This window comes from Musca autumnalis, unplaced genomic scaffold (assembly GCF_047663935.1).
Source record: "Musca autumnalis isolate F117 unplaced genomic scaffold, ASM4766393v1 scaffold_5, whole genome shotgun sequence".
Lineage (NCBI taxonomy): Eukaryota > Metazoa > Arthropoda > Insecta > Diptera > Muscidae > Musca > Musca autumnalis.
Window position 1 is genome coordinate 119,871,150 of NW_027412088.1, and position 20,262 is coordinate 119,891,411.

A 20,262-nucleotide genomic window follows, 5' to 3' on the forward strand; every position below is an offset into this window, starting at 1 on the left:
CCATTTTTGGTACATGGGTTACGAAAAAAATTGTGGTTTCAAATCTGTTCGCGTTCACAAAATTAGATGCTGCACCAAAAGTTATGGGGGGTTTTACTCTCTTATAAAGAAAAAATATTAAAAAAATTCCTATTGTGTTGTAATAAGAACATGAATATATGAATCGTTAACAGTATTTGATATCTATCCGTAGATGCTAAAATAGTTGCTAAATTTATTTTTATTTTCGCGGAAAATCCAAAAATTGTAGAAATCTTGGAGTAAATTTTATTTATTCTAACTTAGAGTCCATAAAAATCTCTAAAAAATAATTTAGAAATACGTACAGAATCTAGAGAACGCGTAGAAAAATGTAAGACCAAAATTATAAAGATCGCGTTTAAAACTTGCATATTACAGCAACAACAAAGAACGGAAACTTACTGTTGGAAATTATTTCAAAAACATATTTTTTGGTTAAATACGAAAAATTAAAAAAAAAATGTTGGGAGTTATTCTATTATTTCGCTAAATTTCCATACAAATCGTGAAGAATTTTGCTTAAACTTCTACAAGAAATGTAATTAGTCATCGGGGAAGTATATTTGCTGTCTGTGATAAGCCACAGAAATAAGAAGTAGAGAATAAAATTGAAATTACAATCAAAGAAAAAACATAGATATTAAAAACCGTATAATTCGCGAATCCGTTTAAATCAGTTGAGGTGCATGTGCTTTTCGGATACAGGGAGTCCATGTCTATCAATCTGTATGGATTTTCCCATGTTTCATTCAGCGGCCAAAGTGTGCCATCAATTGTATCTTACTATTCAAAAAACCTTCAAGTGGGCAAAAATTACGCGATGTGCATATGATTATAAGGTGCATCCGATTTCAATGGCCGCCTATTAAAAATACGTCAATATAAATTATTTTAGACAGATTCGTCAGGAACTGCGGATGTGCCACCACATTCTATTTTGGGATAAATAGGGATATTACTCCCGACTCTTTGTAATTTGTGACACACCTTTTTGGCAAATATTATAATCGCGTATAAAGGATTACATTTATGTAAAAATAATCAACGAAAATCGCGGTTCAATTCGCGGAATTGTCAAAATATATTTTTGCAGATTTTCCTACTTTCAAGGTATCTATATCCGGCGTTTTAGTGGATTGATTCGAACGCGGAAGGGCTTATTAGATCCGGCACGTAAAAAAACTAAAATCACGCGGGGTTCAGGGGTACCTGTACGACAGTTGTAAATTTTAAAGCCAAAAAATAGGGTTTTTCAGAAAATTTACGCATCAAATTTTCGCCTTTGGACTCCTATTACTAGGAAGCTGTACGGAGCACACTCATGAGATATACATTGAACGACGTGGAATCGCGAGTTCTACAATCCTATATACTAGTTTCGATTATTATCTAGTTGCACCCTCTAATTATAAGAAAAATTCGAAAAACACTGAAATCAAAACTTCAAAATGTCAGCATCGATTTTAGGGTGATGCAGTGTATATATCGAAAAGTCATACACTAGAACCATGTTGCCCAATAGGTATTCTTTAGTTCTTTCTTTGAGCACAGGTTTGAGTTTTGCGTGGTTTGGCCACAAAATCAAGAAAGAACACAAAAAAACTTGTTTACTTCAACACATTTTTCCCATTTTTTTATATTACCACCAACGCAGCTTCCACGAAAATTATTTGTTATGGTCCATATTATGAGATCGTGGCTAAAACACTTCAATTAATATAAATATATTCATATTTTATAAAATATATTAACAGTTCGCGACTTATTAAATGGTGAACCTCAACTTCAACGATTGTAAAACTTTTTTGAATATTACCATATACTTTATAGGGTCTCCGATGAATATTTCGATGTGTTACAAACGGTATGACAAATTTAATTATACCCTCCATACTAAGTATGGTGGAGGGTATAAATGATATGATACTTTCTGATCAATAAGAGACCCGGTTATAAGACAGACCAAAAATTAGTGTTGTCAAACGTTGCCAAAATATATTTTTTATTTATTGTAATAATTATTGTATACATTTGAACTTTTTATTTTCTTAAGACTTATTGTGGCTCGAGGTCAGATGAAAATAAAACGAAAATTGTTTTTTATTTTTGATTTTTATTGTTCCGATATTTCGATCATAATCTATGATCATCATCAGGGAGGGGACTTAAAAAAGAAATTATTTGTTTGTTTTTCATTTTTAGCACCACATTATGTCCTGTTCTCATTTGCGTTAGGTTTTCAACTAAATTTTCCTTGTTACGTTTCTGTATATTTGCGCACAGTGTTCTGTGTCGGTTTTATAGTTTATGCGCTTTTCTGCAGGCATATTAATTATACGTAACATTTCTAACATATATCTTCGTTTATAGTTGTTCTCCTGTGTTAAACTATCGACTTTTTCGAAATTCGACTTTTTCGAAATTCCTGTTAAGGAAACATGTGCTGCTAAGGCTGTTTTTTGTTCAATGAGCTTATTTCTTGCTAAGTGGTCATAAACTTATCCTAGTTTGAGTTTAGTTTTTGTAGTGCCAACATATAACTTTTGGCATATGTTGAACTTGTAACCATTGCAACTTATCTTGTAAACAACGTTTGATTTTTCTTCAAGTGGTGTTTTGGATTTTGTTTGGGCGGCTGGAAAATCCACTAATAAAAATATATTTTGGGTATTATGAGCTCCCCAGCAGGCAAAAAATGTATCGATCTATTCAGTGATCTTGTACTCTTATGCATACGACTGTGTGTGACAATATAGGTCATGACCACACACAAACACACACATATTGCCCTGCAAGCAAAAACTATCGCAGAAGTGACCTAGGCGTGTCGCCCAGGGCGATGAAAACAGTCTCGGAGATAGTCGCAGAAGTCACACTGGAGTGACCTCCGTTGTGAAGAAATGAACCATTTCCGCGATAGTCCTAGAAATTAAAAAAAATTATTTTTTTTCTATTTATTTTTATTTATTTTTTATTTTAATTTATTTTTTAATTTTTTCATTTTCTTTTCTTTAAGAGAAATTATTCTTTGCAATTTTTTGTCACTTTAAAAATGTGATGTTTTGTTGTCTGACTTGGGAAGCGAACCCGGACCTTCAGAGTGCAAAGCCAGTATGCTTACCACTGCACCACCGCCTCATATAATCAGCAAATAGAAAATGTTCTTTATTTGTTCATATGTGTTGAATCATTAAATAAATGTCAACAATCGCCTTGGAAGTCACTCAGAAGTCACTCCGAAGTGTCGGCATACGCGATAAAACGTAATCACAATAAGGCTATAGAAATTGTTTGAGTAATTCACCAACGATCTTCCTTGGCATGTCTCCGGAGTGACCTCTTAGGCGAGGGAGTGCGAAACTCACTTCCAATTGCTGGCAGGGTGCGTACATAGGGTAGAAAAGACCACCAATGTTCTCTATTTATTATTAGAATAGATAAGAACTATTGTTGTGTTGCATTAGGTTAAGTTACATTTTCATAAGTAGTTCGTAAGTGAAATATTCTTGAATAAAAATCAGTGTCTTACAAACACTCACTAAAAATAGACCTCTGTGTCTTTTCTTCTTTACATAACCTTTGAACTTAAGAATAATATATGGACACTACCCATATCAAGAAATACTTGTTTGAAGAATAGAACCAAACTTGCTAAATTTTGTGTTTGTTTACTATAAATAAATAAACGATACATGTATTTGAAATGTTGTGAACCAGACCATTTCATTGGAATGCATTTGTTGCTTTCAGAGGCTCAATGAAGGTAATTGCTGGAAAATTGAGACTTTTAAGAGAAATCATCAATTTATGTGAATAAATTTGAACAGGTCCATAACTGCTTTACTGAGCCTCTGCCTCAGCAGGAATTTAAATAAAATGCACGTTATGATTTTCAGTGTCCATGGAACATGAGCCTCTTACGACTTGAGATATAACTTCAGAATACAAATGCACTTATATCATTATGGTGAATATATTTTAGCCATTTCTATGAACATCAGCAACTGACTTTACCTTGTCGTCAAAACCAAAAAAAATATTGCTTTATATAATTGTTATAGCCTTCGAATAAAACAATGGCATTTAAATCTCTTGGTTGTATAATACGAGAACACAACACAATACAACAATCCGGAGTTATAGGTGATTTTGTATATCACAGAATGACAATAAAAGGAGTATAAAAGAGTTTTTAAATAATTTATTGTGATTTCTATACAAGGACTGCCAATAGCAAGAGTGCTGTCAACTTTTATTTAAACTTTTCATTCATAATTTTACCGATATATGTCGGTAACTCAAAAAATGAGTTAGAGAATCTTAAAATCCTAACACTACAGTATTTCCCGGATATAAGCACTGTGGAAAATGCAAGCAAAGCTGTGCATATAAGCGGGGGATTCATATATCGAAATGCCGTTTATAAGCACAATTAGTGCTTATATACAAATCCTGCTTATAAGCACTATCGGTACATATATAAAAATCCCCCATATACAAATTCTCATTAAAATTGAAATTTATTCGTTTTTAATCAACCAAAAAAGAAAACCATTTCATTCATAAGAAATCATCCCACATCTTTGTTTAGTACTAGGCTCGTATATCAATATAAGTTACGTATATTTAAAGGGAGAAGAATTTTAATTATTTTTATTCTTAAACAAGTAAAAAAGCGTTAAGTTCGGCCAGACCGAACCATGAAATATTCTGAAATAATACAGAATAATTAGTTTTCTTGCTGTTACGAAAGCACAAATATCCACAATTTCAGACAGAGAAGACTTTTGACCACTGAGAACTCCAAATACCTAATTTTAGCTAATTCGGTCAGCTAAAAGTTTGAAAATACTTGAAATCGGGCGGTAACGTTATTTGGGGCTATACCAAAACTCAAACTGCAAACAAAAGACTCATCTTTCCGAAATTTCAGTATTATATCACTATTTTTGTGGATGCTATAGTGATTACCACAGGCGGAGGAACTGAAATGCATAGATCGAATCCGAATTTTACCCTGATAAAGAATTTTTATACTTTATAGTGTTGCAAATGATTATTTCAATAAGTTACAAACGGAAAAACAATATTAATATACCCTTCGTACTATGGTGGAGGGTATAAAAAGTCCGTTATTTTTGTCTGTGCATTGTCCAAAATAGAATTGCTTTATGTTTTCTATTTCATGGAGCAATTTATTGACAGGAAATTTTGGAAATTTCATTTTCTGCACAATCGTTCTCATCTAATTCATTATTCTACGACATAACTTCTCTGACTTCCTTGGATCTCCATAACATTGTAGGTTGTTACTGCTCGTCTAAAATCACATTGTATGTAAATACAATGTGTAAAGAAAAAATATTAAAAAAATTCCTATTGTGTTGTAATAAGAACATGAATATATGAATCGTTAACAGTATTTGATATCTATCCGTAGATGCTAAAATAGTTGCTAAATTTATTTTTATTTTCGCGGAAAATCCAAAAATTGTAGAAATCTTGGAGTAAATTTTATTTATTCTAACTTAGAGTCCATAAAAATCTCTAAAAAATAATTTAGAAATACGTACAGAATCTAGAGAACGCGTAGAAAAATGTAAGACCAAAATTATAAAGATCGCGTTTAAAACTTGCATATTACAGCAACAACAAAGAACGGAAACTTACTGTTGGAAATTATTTCAAAAACATATTTTTTGGTTAAATACGAAAAATTAAAAAAAAAATGTTGGGAGTTATTCTATTATTTCGCTAAATTTCCATACAAATCGTGAAGTATTTTGCTTAAACTTCTACAAGAAATGTAATTAGTCATCGGGGAAGTATATTTGCTGTCTGTGATAAGCCACAGAAATAAGAAGTAGAGAATAAAATTGAAATTACAATCAAAGAAAAAACATAGATATTAAAAACCGTATAATTCGCGAATCCGTTTAAATCAGTTGAGGTGCATGTGCTTTTCGGATACAGGGAGTCCATGTCTATCAATCTGTATGGATTTTCCCATGTTTCATTCAGCGGCCAAAGTGTGCCATCAGTTGTATCTTACTATTCAAAAAACCTTCAAGTGGGCAAAAATTACGCGATGTGCATATGATTATAAGGTGCATCCGATTTCAATGGCCGCCTATTAAAAATACGTCAATATAAATTATTTTAGACAGATTCGTCAGGAACTGCGGATGTGCCACCACATTCTATTTTGGGATAAATAGGGATATTACTCCCGACTCTTTGTAATTTGTGACACACCTTTTTGGCAAATATTATAATCGCGTATAAAGGATTACATTTATGTAAAAATAATCAACGAAAATCGCGGTTCAATTCGCGGAATTGTCAAAATATATTTTTGCAGATTTTCCTACTTTCAAGGTATCTATATCCGGCGTTTTAGTGGATTGATTCGAACGCGGAAGGGCTTATTAGATCCGGCACGTAAAAAAACTAAAATCACGCGGGGTTCAGGGGTACCTGTACGACAGTTGTAAATTTTAAAGCCAAAAAATAGGGTTTTTCAGAAAATTTACGCATCAAATTTTCGCCTTTGGACTCCTATTACTAGGAAGCTGTACGGAGCACACTCATGAGATATACATTGAACGACGTGGAATCGCGAGTTCTACAATCCTATATACTAGTTTCGATTATTATCTAGTTGCACCCTCTAATTATAAGAAAAATTCGAAAAACACTGAAATCAAAACTTCAAAATGTCAGCATCGATTTTAGGGTGATGCAGTGTATATATCGAAAAGTCATACACTAGAACCATGTTGCCCAATAGGTATTCTTTAGTTCTTTCTTTGAGCACAGGTTTGAGTTTTGCGTGGTTTGGCCACAAAATCAAGAAAGAACACAAAAAAACTTGTTTACTTCAACACATTTTTCCCATTTTTTTATATTACCACCAACGCAGCTTCCACGAAAATTATTTGTTATGGTCCATATTATGAGATCGTGGCTAAAACACTTCAATTAATATAAATATATTCATATTTTATAAAATATATTAACAGTTCGCGACTTATTAAATGGTGAACCTCAACTTCAACGATTGTAAAACTTTTTTGAATATTACCATATACTTTATAGGGTCTCCGATGAATATTTCGATGTGTTACAAACGGTATGACAAATTTAATTATACCCTCCATACTAAGTATGGTGGAGGGTATAAATGATATGATACTTTCTGATCAATAAGAGACCCGGTTATAAGACAGACCAAAAATTAGTGTTGTCAAACGTTGCCAAAATATATTTTTTATTTATTGTAATAATTATTGTATACATTTGAACTTTTTATTTTCTTAAGACTTATTGTGGCTCGAGGTCAGATGAAAATAAAACGAAAATTGTTTTTTATTTTTGATTTTTATTGTTCCGATATTTCGATCCTAATCTATGATCATCATCAGGGAGGGGACTTAAAAAAGAAATTATTTGTTTGTTTTTCATTTTTAGCACCACATTATGTCCTGTTCTCATTTGCGTTAGGTTTTCAACTAAATTTTCCTTGTTACGTTTCTGTATATTTGCGCACAGTGTTCTGTGTCGGTTTTATAGTTTATGCGCTTTTCTGCAGGCATATTAATTATACGTAACATTTCTAACATATATCTTCGTTTATAGTTGTTCTCCTGTGTTAAACTATCGACTTTTTCGAAATTCGACTTTTTCGAAATTCCTGTTAAGGAAACATGTGCTGCTAAGGCTGTTTTTTGTTCAATGAGCTTATTTCTTGCTAAGTGGTCATAAACTTATCCTAGTTTGAGTTTAGTTTTTGTAGTGCCAACATATAACTTTTGGCATATGTTGAACTTGTAACCATTGCAACTTATCTTGTAAACAACGTTTGATTTTTCTTCAAGTGGTGTTTTGGATTTTGTTTGGGCGGCTGGAAAATCCACTAATAAAAATATATTTTGGGTATTATGAGCTCCCCAGCAGGCAAAAAATGTATCGATCTATTCAGTGATCTTGTACTCTTATGCATACGACTGTGTGTGACAATATAGGTCATGACCACACACAAACACACACATATTGCCCTGCAAGCAAAAACTATCGCAGAAGTGACCTAGGCGTGTCGCCCAGGGCGATGAAAACAGTCTCGGAGATAGTCGCAGAAGTCACACTGGAGTGACCTCCGTTGTGAAGAAATGAACCATTTCCGCGATAGTCCTAGAAATTAAAAAAAATTATTTTTTTTTCTATTTATTTTTATTTATTTTTTATTTTAATTTATTTTTTAATTTTTTCATTTTCTTTTCTTTAAGAGAAATTATTCTTTGCAATTTTTTGTCACTTTAAAAATGTGATGTTTTGTTGTCTGACTTGGGAAGCGAACCCGGACCTTCAGAGTGCAAAGCCAGTATGCTTACCACTGCACCACCGCCTCATATAATCAGCAAATAGAAAATGTTCTTTATTTGTTCATATGTGTTGAATCATTAAATAAATGTCAACAATCGCCTTGGAAGTCACTCAGAAGTCACTCCGAAGTGTCGGCATACGCGATAAAACGTAATCACAATAAGGCTATAGAAATTGTTTGAGTAATTCACCAACGATCTTCCTTGGCATGTCTCCGGAGTGACCTCTTAGGCGAGGGAGTGCGAAACTCACTTCCAATTGCTGGCAGGGTGCGTACATAGGGTAGAAAAGACCACCAATGTTCTCTATTTATTATTAGAATAGATAAGAACTATTGTTGTGTTGCATTAGGTTAAGTTACATTTTCATAAGTAGTTCGTAAGTGAAATATTCTTGAATAAAAATCAGTGTCTTACAAACACTCACTAAAAATAGACCTCTGTGTCTTTTCTTCTTTACATAACCTTTGAACTTAAGAATAATATATGGACACTACCCATATCAAGAAATACTTGTTTGAAGAATAGAACCAAACTTGCTAAATTTTGTGTTTGTTTACTATAAATAAATAAACGATACATGTATTTGAAATGTTGTGAACCAGACCATTTCATTGGAATGCATTTGTTGCTTTCAGAGGCTCAATGAAGGTAATTGCTGGAAAATTGAGACTTTTAAGAGAAATCATCAATTTATGTGAATAAATTTGAACAGGTCCATAACTGCTTTACTGAGCCTCTGCCTCAGCAGGAATTTAAATAAAATGCACGTTATGATTTTCAGTGTCCATGGAACATGAGCCTCTTACGACTTGAGATATAACTTCAGAATACAAATGCACTTATATCATTATGGTGAATATATTTTAGCCATTTCTATGAACATCAGCAACTGACTTTACCTTGTCGTCAAAACCAAAAAAAATATTGCTTTATATAATTGTTATAGCCTTCGAATAAAACAATGGCATTTAAATCTCTTGGTTGTATAATACGAGAACACAACACAATACAACAATCCGGAGTTATAGGTGATTTTGTATATCACAGAATGACAATAAAAGGAGTATAAAAGAGTTTTTAAATAATTTATTGTGATTTCTATACAAGGACTGCCAATAGCAAGAGTGCTGTCAACTTTTATTTAAACTTTTCATTCATAATTTTACCGATATATGTCGGTAACTCAAAAAATGAGTTAGAGAATCTTAAAATCCTAACACTACAGTATTTCCCGGATATAAGCACTGTGGAAAATGCAAGCAAAGCTGTGCATATAAGCGGGGGATTCATATATCGAAATGCCGTTTATAAGCACAATTAGTGCTTATATACAAATCCTGCTTATAAGCACTATCGGTACATATATAAAAATCCCCCATATACAAATTTCATTAAAATTGAAATTTATTCGTTTTTAATCAACCAAAAAAGAAAACCATTTCATTCATAAGAAATCATCCCACATCTTTGTTTAGTACTAGGCTCGTATATCAATATAAGTTACGTATATTTAAAGGGAGAAGAATTTTAATTATTTTTATTCTTAAACAAGTAAAAAAGCGTTAAGTTCGGCCAGACCGAACCATGAAATATTCTGAAATAATACAGAATAATTAGTTTTCTTGCTGTTACGAAAGCACAAATATCCACAATTTCAGACAGAGAAGACTTTTGACCACTGAGAACTCCAAATACCTAATTTTAGCTAATTCGGTCAGCTAAAAGTTTGAAAATACTTGAAATCGGGCGGTAACGTTATTTGGGGCTATACCAAAACTCAAACTGCAAACAAAAGACTCATCTTTCCGAAATTTCAGTATTATATCACTATTTTTGTGGATGCTATAGTGATTACCACAGGCGGAGGAACTGAAATGCATAGATCGAATCCGAATTTTACCCTGATAAAGAATTTTTATACTTTATAGTGTTGCAAATGATTATTTCAATAAGTTACAAACGGAAAAACAATATTAATATACCCTTCGTACTATGGTGGAGGGTATAAAAAGTCCGTTATTTTTGTCTGTGCATTGTCCAAAATAGAATTGCTTTATGTTTTCTATTTCATGGAGCAATTTATTGACAGGAAATTTTGGAAATTTCATTTTCTGCACAATCGTTCTCATCTAATTCATTATTCTACGACATAACTTCTCTGACTTCCTTGGATCTCCATAACATTGTAGGTTGTTACTGCTCGTCTAAAATCACATTGTATGTAAATACAAAAACATGCCTTTTTAAATGTCAACAATATTCATTGATTTTTTTAAATTTTCAACGGTGGCAAAATACCCCTCAGTAATGTTGGCGACATTTCCTGAGTATTTCAGCCACACGCAAAGAAAAAATATTTTTCGGTTTTGTTGGAACAAAAATATTTATTTTGGTTCCAAAAATGTGTTTGTTTTGTACAAATATTGTAATCCAAATCCTAAATACCATCTTTTGTTCCGAACATAGAAAACAAAAACAACTTTCGAATTTCCGCAATATTGTAAAAATCGTTAACAATACCGATTGTAGGAACAATCATAATCTAAATTTTTTACAAAACATATTGTCAGTCCTGAAAACCAGATACTACATTTTTTGATTTGAGTGTATATACTTCTCATATACACTTTCCACACAACTTTGATGTAAATATCGCGTATAATATTACGAGCATTGATGAACGCAATACATGGTTTGCTACTTTAGTTGACAACAAAGACAAACAAAAAGCCACAAGCAGCCACCACAACATAAGGAATAATTAAACACCATAACAAACATGAAAAGGAAAGATGAATGAAACAAAACAGAAACAAATAAAAACAAGAGTCTCACAAGTACATACACACAAAAACAAAGGTAAAGGCAGGCAGCATGTCATACAAACACACCAAAACTCACCAAAATTGTTTTTTCAACACGGCATCGAATAGCGAGAGAAGAGAAACAAATTTTCGAAGAAAAGAGAGAAATATTGTTCAGTTGACACAAACTATTTTTGGATTTACAATACTACATGAGGAATCCAACAATATGTTAACAATACATATTTTGCTCTTGGAATATTGTTGGATCAAACATATTTTTTTCTCTGCGTGCATGTAAAACTTCTCTATAAAGTGGTGTCGTAAGACACGCCGTTCGGACTCGGCGATAAACAGTAGGTCCCATATCATTGAGCTAATATGAATCGGGGTGCACTCATTGATATGAGAGAAGTCTCCCTTGGGTGTTTGCTTTTCTAAATTAGTCAATAATTTTTTGCCTCTTTTGCCACCGCCATAGCCAGCCAGTAGATGGAGTAAATGGCTTGTTTATCTTTATTGCAATTAGTTCAGTCAGGTTTCTCTAAAATCATATTGCCTGAAAGACCAGCTCCAAAAGAACGCATTTCGAAGACTGCCTGCTCATTTTACGTTTTATATTGAGATTTCTTGACTAGTATTTCTCCACATAACTGTCCATTTATTATCATCCAAATTATTTTGAGCCGGTGCATATAAACGAATTTTTTAAGCCAACATGAAAGAATGATGACAAACTTTCAAGTGCTTATAAGAGGTAAATGCATATAAGCGGGATGCATATATCGAAATAATGTCAATGTATTTTGAACAAAAAATAACATTTGCACAAATTTCTGTGCTATTAGGCGGGGAATGCTTATATCCGGGGTGCATATAAGAGGGAAATACTGTAATTCTAGTTAAAATATCATTGGAATACATTACATAGTTCCAAGGTACCTTCTCACTAATCGGAGGCCTAATGAACTAATTCCTTTAGAGAAAAGGAACACACAACATCGATTATTAAGGGAACTAGGCTATCCAACACTAGATTTAAAATACTGTTGCATATCATAGTCAGCCATCGATGGTTGAAGGGTAGGAAAATCACACACACACGACAGATTCAAATAGTTAATTATATATTGACTGTATAACTGAGTTAACAATGGCTACCCAAACAGTCGATATGTGGACCGAAAACTTTGAAAAACTTAAGTTTTCTTATTTATACACCAATTGCTATTGCTAAGAACGAAAACGTCGATAAAATAAATAAGAATCGAATGCTCAAGATTGGAAAAAAATATTGATGTCCGGATTATCGAGGTACAAAAAATATGAGATGTCCAATTGCTATTGCTAAGAACGAAAACGTCGATTAAATAAATAAGAATCGAATGCTCAAGATAGGAAAAATATTGATGTCCGGATTATTGAGGTATACAAATATGAGATGCCCGAATTACAGAGTCTACAGTGTCCGGGTTACCGCGTTGCCCGGATTAACGAGTGTCCGGATTATCGGGACTATACTGTATATATTTTATTAATCTAATATATAAAAGGCAATGTGTGTATGTTAGTATGTTTGTTTGTTTGTATGTTCCGAATAGACTCAAAAACGGCTGAATAGATTTTCTTGAAAATTTCAGATAATGTACTGGGAACACCGGTGGTGAAAATAGGCTATATATTTTTTTGAATGGTCGTCGCGGAAGTGAAATATCGCGTTCATCCCAAATTATTCAAAAATGTATTATTTCAGATAATATACCTAATTTTAGTAAGCGTGACTACAAAACCGCTAAAACACTGGCTTCAATATGTGGGATAACGCGGTCAACGCCATATTTTGGAATACAGTGAAATCCCGATGACTTGAGATGTCACTGTATAGAAATTCCGAAAAATCGATTGGGAAATCTTATGAAATTTTGTATGTGGAGTTTTTAGGTCTGAGAATAGGTCGTAATCTATTTTTTTTTATCCCGCTAAGTGTTGTGACCGGTGGTCCTCCCCACAATTTTTTTAAGAAAACCGCGAAATTCAAGATACGTTTTAATATATTGTTTACAAATTGTTTGCAATGCTATGGTAATTACAGTCTTGAACCTGAATGGTCGTCGCGGAAGTGAAAATCGCGGTCATCCCAAAATTTTCAAAAATATATTATTTCAATTAATTAGAACTGTCGTAATCTGTAATGTTTACAGATTGTTTTCCCTGAACGATCGCGGTCATCACAAAGTTTTCAAAAATTTATTAATTCAATTAATATACATGGGTGACGTAGGGGATGGAAGATACCAAGGAACGGTCCTGACCGGTTTTAACATGGCAAAGCCCAGGATTTATCTTGGTCCCTCTTTCATCCCAAGTGGACACTGACCTCCCCGTGGTGTCACCTGGGGAACTGCCTTTAACACCCGTTAAAGGTAGTGAGCTAACATGTGCCGCGCGTTCACCCATAAGAACGTTAAAAACTTGGGTTTGGGCGTCGGGTTAGTAACCCTCCCCTAGAAAAAACAGCCTACTATGAAAAAACGAAAGAAAAGAAAAACAAACCCCTCTAAAGTTGACGAACCCCGCAAACGTTTTAAGGACCATGATCTGCGAATCTGCACCTGGAATGTTCGCACTCTTTATAGAGAAGGTGCAGTCTTCGCATTGGCAGACGTACTTGAAAAGTACAAGACCGATATTACTGCCATACAGGAAATACGATGGATTGGGAAAGGCGTCACAACAACACCTAAAGGTGACGCACTGTATTATAGCTGCCATGACGTAAAGCATGAGTTTGGTTGTGGATTCGTAGTTAGTCGGAGACTAAAACATCTTGTATCCAGCTTCACTCCAGTGAATGAAAGACTTGCTGCAATTCGAATAAAAGCTAAATTCTTCAACATCAGCTTTATTTGCGCTCATGCTCCCACTGAAGAAAAGGACGAACAGACCAAAGATATATTTTACGAGCGCTTAGAAGAAACATATGACCGTTGCCCTGCCCATGACATTAAAATCATTCTAGGCGATTTTAATGCCAAAATTGGAAAGGAGAATATCTTTGGCCCAACAGTCGGGAAATTCAGTCTCCACAATGAAACATCTGCCAATGGTATGAGACTGATAGACTTTGCAGCTGCAAAAAACATGGTAGTTAGCAGTACCAGATTTAATCATCTCGATATTCATAAGGGCACCTGGCTGTCTCCAGATCAGAAAACAAGAAACCAAATTGATCATGTTGTGATAGATGGAAGACATTCATCGAGCGTGTTGGATGTACGATCGTTCCGAGGCGCAAACATTGATTCGGACCACTACCTTGTTGCAGCAAAGGTACGCACCCGCTTAAACGTAGCAAACAAAGTACGAACAGACACAACACGAAAGTTAGACATCGGTAAGCTGCAATCACAACAGATAGCCACAGCATATTCCACTCAACTAGCCCAATTGCTTAATCAAAGCCCTCCTCATCCCGATAACATATCAGCGCAATGGCAAAGCATTGCCCACTCCATGCAAACAGCCGCAAAATCCATACTTGGATACCAGAGACCTCCACCAAGGAATCCATGGTATGATGAGGAGTGTCGTGCTGCCACCGAAGAGAAAAATGCGGCATATAAGGCTACTTTACAATCCGTAGCAACGCGTAGCGCACGAGAGAGATACAGGGAGAAAAGGAGAGAGGAGAAACGTCTTTTCCGCAGGAAAAAGAGAGAGATGGAAAAGCGGGAGTGTGAAAAAATCGAGATGTACAGGAGCCAGAATGAAGTCCGAAAATTCTACCAAAGAGTCAAGCATCAAACTGATGGCTTTGGTACAGGCACATCCTCCTGTAGAGACCAGCAAGGTAATTTGGTAACTGATACAGATAGTGTACTCAGGATATGGAAAGAACATTTTTCAAATCTGTTGGTATCCAATAGCAGCGAAGACGACGAAGATACCACAGTCCCAATCCCAGAAGATGGTATTGAATGTATACCGCCCAGCCAAGATGAGGTAAAGACAGCAATAAATCGGCTGAAGAATAATAAGGCAGCAGGGGCCGATGGCTTACCAGCCGAGCTGTTCAAAACCGGAGGCGACACGCTGATAAGGTGTATTCATCAGCTAGTTAGCACCATCTGGCAGGAAGAACGAGTACCCGACGATTGGAACCTGAGTATCCTGTGCCCCGTCCACAAGAAGGGAGATAAGACTGTATGCTCTAACTATAGGGGCATAAGTCTACTCCCTATTGCCTACAAGATCGTGTCAGGGATATTGTGCGAACGACTAAAGCCAATGGTCAACGAGATTATTGGACCATACCAATGCGGCTTTAGACCTGGCAAGTCCACCATTGACCAGATATTCACCCTGCGGCAAATCCTGGAGAAGACCCAAGAGATGCAGATCGACACCTACCACCTTTTTGTCGATTATAAAGCAGCCTTCGACAGTCCGCTGCGCTCAAAGGTATTCCAAGCCATGTCTGAATTTGGTATTCCCGCAAAGCTCATCCGGCTTTGTAAAATGACTTTAACTGACACGAGGTCCTCAGTTAAAATAGGAAAGAACCTCTCCGAAGAGTTTGGTACCAAAAGAGGTTTCAGACAAGGAGACAGCCTTTCGTGTGACCTCTTCAACATCCTGCTAGAAAAGGTTATACGAGAGGCAAACGTCAAAAGAAGTGGCACAATCTACACCAATAGTCACATGTTACTTGCTTATGCTGATGATATAGACATCATGGGTCGATCAGTAAAAGAAGTAACTGATACCTTTATAAAGGTCGAAGGAGAATCTGCTAAAGTGGGTCTGGCGGTAAACGGTGAGAAGACCAAGTTGATGGTGTCGACGCGCAATGCGTCCATTGAGCTCGGACCGACTGTGGAAGTTGGTTCCTATAATATTGAGGTAGTAAAAGACTTCGTCTACCTCGGCACCTCCGTCAACACAACAAACGACATCAGTTGTGAAATAAAAAGAAGAATTGTATTGGCCAACAGATGCTACTTTGGATTAAGTAAGCAGTTCAAAAACAAAGCCACATCTCGTCAAACAAAAATAACGCTCTACAAAACACTGATACTACCCGTGCTGATGTATGGCTCCGAAGCCTGGGTACTTGCGCAAGCAGACATGGCAGTGCTTGGTGTGTTTGAGAGAAAAATTCTTCGAAAGATCTACGGACCAATCTGCGTTGACGGTGAATATCGACGTCGCATGAACCACGAGCTGTATCTGCTATACAACGACATCAATATTGTTAAACGTATCGAGATGCAGCGATTGCGTTGGCTAGGCCATATCATAAGAATGAGCGATGATGAACCCGCTAAAAAGGCGTATGAATACATGCCACATGGCGGTGCACGCAGAATTGGCAGGCCACGGAATAGATGGCGCAAACAAGTGGATGATGAGATGAAATGGCGCGGTATTCCAGTGTGCAAAGCAACAAATAGAGAGGAATGGAGATCTCTTCTTAGTTCGGCCTATAGAACAAATGTTCTGTAATGGGCCAGCTAAGTAAGTAAGTAAGTAAGTAAGTAATTAATATACATAATTTTAGTAAGCGTGACACAAAAATGATATAAACACTAGCTTGAACAAGTGGGATAGCGCGGTCGTGAGCTATTTTAATACGGCTAAGTGTAGTGACCGGAGGTTCTCCTTCAAAAATTTTTTTTTTTTTAAATCTGAAGTCCATGATATTTTTGAACGTATTGTTTACAGATTATTTGCAATACTACTGTAATTACTGTCTTGACCCTGAATGGTCTTCGCGGAAGTGAAATATCGCGGTCATCACAAAATTTGCAAACATTTATTATTTCAGATAATATACATAATTTTGTAAGCGTGCCTAAAAAACGCTATAAACGCTGAACACTAAACAAATAAGTGGGACAGCGCGATTAACTCCACATTTTGGAATACAGTAAAATCCGGATAACTTGAGATGTCACAAGATCGAAATTCCAGAAAGATCCTTTGGAAATCAGACAAAGTTATTGATATACAATACAATATCATCATTGGAATCAGAATACCGCGATCGTGTTCGATTTTTGAAAATATTATAATTACGGATAAAATCTCAAAATGTGGGAAGTGAAACTTCATGAGCATTGATTTCAGTCCTTGGAATAGCTAGGTAAAGATACATTTTTTAAATACAGCAAAATCTCGATAATAACAACTACAATTTATAGAAGTAATTTTTTTTATGATTTATATAAATGTTGCCATACATATCCCGAAGGAACATACATTTCGCTGAGGGGTATTTTACCACTATTGCATATAGAGCGCGAAGAAAAAAAGCGTTACGTTCGATCGGCCTAAATGAGGTTAAATCCACCAAAAATAGTGAAAATCAGGCGCCACCGTTCTATGGGAGCTATATCAAAACGAGGACGTATACTGAAAATTCTCTCTGAACTATCGAAAATCGGGAGGTACGGTTTTATGGGAGCTATATCAAAACGTGAACCTATAACTGTTACATACCGAGCGCAAATAAAAAGGCGAGTCTTTCGGTCGATCCGAATATTTATACTCTCCTCTTTAAAATATATTAAAACCAGATTTCAGCCATTTCGGTGTGATAATGATGTTAAATCCTCAAAAATAGCGAAAATCAGCCGGTACCGTTCTATGGGAGCTATATCAAAACGTGGACCTATACTAACAATTCTCTGCAGTAATAATTACGACCCCAACCGAGACCAACAATCCAATATATAGCAATGTTAATTGACGTGCACCGACCATTACATGTGGGTCACAAAGTGCTTTAAACTGTCGATTTATGGTGAAGGGTATAATGAAATCGATTTTATATCATAAATTTGGGGGATATCATTATATGGAATTTATGTCAAAACATTGATTTATATGATGAAGTTTCTAGAGGGATGTCTAATTATGGGTGTATCAATACTGGATAGATAACTATAGTTTACACGGAGAACCCAAACAACGGGCCAGCAACGCGGACCGGGTCAGCTAGTTTTATATAATAATAAAATTAAAGAACATTGGGCATCTGCAGTCAATTTTTGGAAAATAAATTCATATCAAAAAACTTCGCTTTTAACACACACAATAATTTAACAAAAGGAATATGAAGTTCAGCTATTATTCATTAGAGAAGCTCAAAAAGCAACCAGGTTTTTTGGTAGCTGATTCCATACCATATTGATTGCGAAATTCAATAGGTGTGTTCGTTTACTCAATAATTTGTACAAATTTGTACAAGTCCAGTAACTTCTTGTAAACGACTAAGGTCTTTTGCATTGTACTAGAGAGTAAACGAACAACATCCAGTAACAATTCGTAAAAATTTAATGTTTCATCATTATGTGTGATCATAAATTAACTCTATTTGTGCAGGAAACAGACAACAATCTCTTTTCACTAACTGTACTGTAACTTAAACATATTTCTAGAATTTGCTGCATACAAACGAGGCGCCTTTTCCCGAATACAAAACACAATCTATTAAAAAATCAAGGTTTATTTTGCCACACTATGGAGTTTTCAAAGGAGTATGGGATTGGATTATTCTCGTATCAACATTCTATGTAGCTATATTGGTTCCATATAATGCTGCATTCGCAAAATCGGATCGACAAACTATGGTATCAGACGTTATAGTTGAGGCACTATTTATTGTTGGTAAGTATAAATCAGAATGATACATAGATAGCATAGTAACTACACGCAAAAAAAAACGGCCTCTCTAACATATGTCCCAAACATATTTTGCAGCAAACATATATATGTTTGCAACAGTCCCAAACATAATATATGTTTGGGTCTGCAAACAAATATATGTTTGGGTGGAAACAAATATATGTTTGGGTGCAAAGATATTTATGTTTGGGTGCAAAGATATATACATATGTTTGGGTGCAAACATTTTATATGTTTGGGTGCAAAAAAATACAAACCCAAAAGGCACAAAAAAAAAACAAACACATGCACCAGTGGGCGCTTACTGAGAGCAAGGGAGCGTAAAATTCAATGTAAAACACTTTGAAATGTGTGCTCACTTGCTCTCAGTAAGAACTCACTGGCTATCTCTATAGTATACACACAAATGTTGAGGTTGTTTATTAAAAGGCAAAAGAACAACAAACACATATTCCAAATACAAAATTCCAAATAAATACATAACACACTTTAATAAATGAAAAACTGATTGAAATAACTTGTTAATAGTCACACTTTTAAAAAGGAAAAATATATAGAAACGTAGTTGAACGCTTCTCCTTAGTTGTGAAATAAAACAAATTGTCCTCATAGTTGAAATCATCAGCGGGGAATCGGCATCTAGAATCAAATGATTATGTAATGTAATAAATAAATATGGATATGCCATATTTCAAATATACATAAGTATGTATGTAATTACCAATATTAAATGCGATTTCTTCCTTGTCCAATAAAATAATTCCATTCAACTTTCCGATTCAATTATAAAATGTATTGGGCATTTAATTTAATAAATAGCACAATTTCTTTAAGAAAACACAAAACACTGATGTATTCACTTACTTTACCATCTTGACTCTACAAAGGCATCTAAAACACTGAAGAAAGAAAAAAATATAATTCATATCATTTCTTCTTTTCTTCTTCTCCTAAGTTGGTTAACAACAACAAAACAAGAAACACAAGAGTTTGACGCATACATGCCACCAAAGCCCCCTTCTTCGCTTCTACGTCTTCTATTATACAATACACACAACTCTTCATTATAAAACAGCATTCCACAGCCGCAAGAGCACTGTTATTACTCTCGTTGACAAACATCCTCTCTTCACCCATGAAAAAAAATGTTCTAACATAAAAAATATGTTTTACCCAAACATATCAAATTGAGATATGTTACAAAATGTTGCAAACATATATTTGTTTGGACCCAAACATATTATGTTTGGATCCAAACATATATTTGTTTGCAACCGGTCCCAAACATATATTTGTTTGGATCCAAACCTATTTCTAACATAAATGTTTCTGCGTGTAGGACATTGGATTTCTGGTGTTTTCCT

The 20,262-nt window shown here is 34.9% G+C and overlaps 1 protein-coding gene across 3 annotated transcripts in view; it reads left to right on the top strand.

Moving 5' to 3' along the window:
* Elk (Eag-like K[+] channel) overlaps positions 1-20,262 on the top strand; it is a 989,230-nt gene that overhangs the window by 273,794 nt on the left and 695,174 nt on the right. For all 3 annotated transcript variants that reach the window (XM_073956156.1, XM_073956158.1, XM_073956157.1), the window contains exon 7: positions 18,652-18,880. In XM_073956156.1, the coding sequence (XP_073812257.1) occupies positions 18,652-18,880 (229 nt within the window). The remainder of the gene's footprint in view (positions 1-18,651; positions 18,881-20,262) is intronic.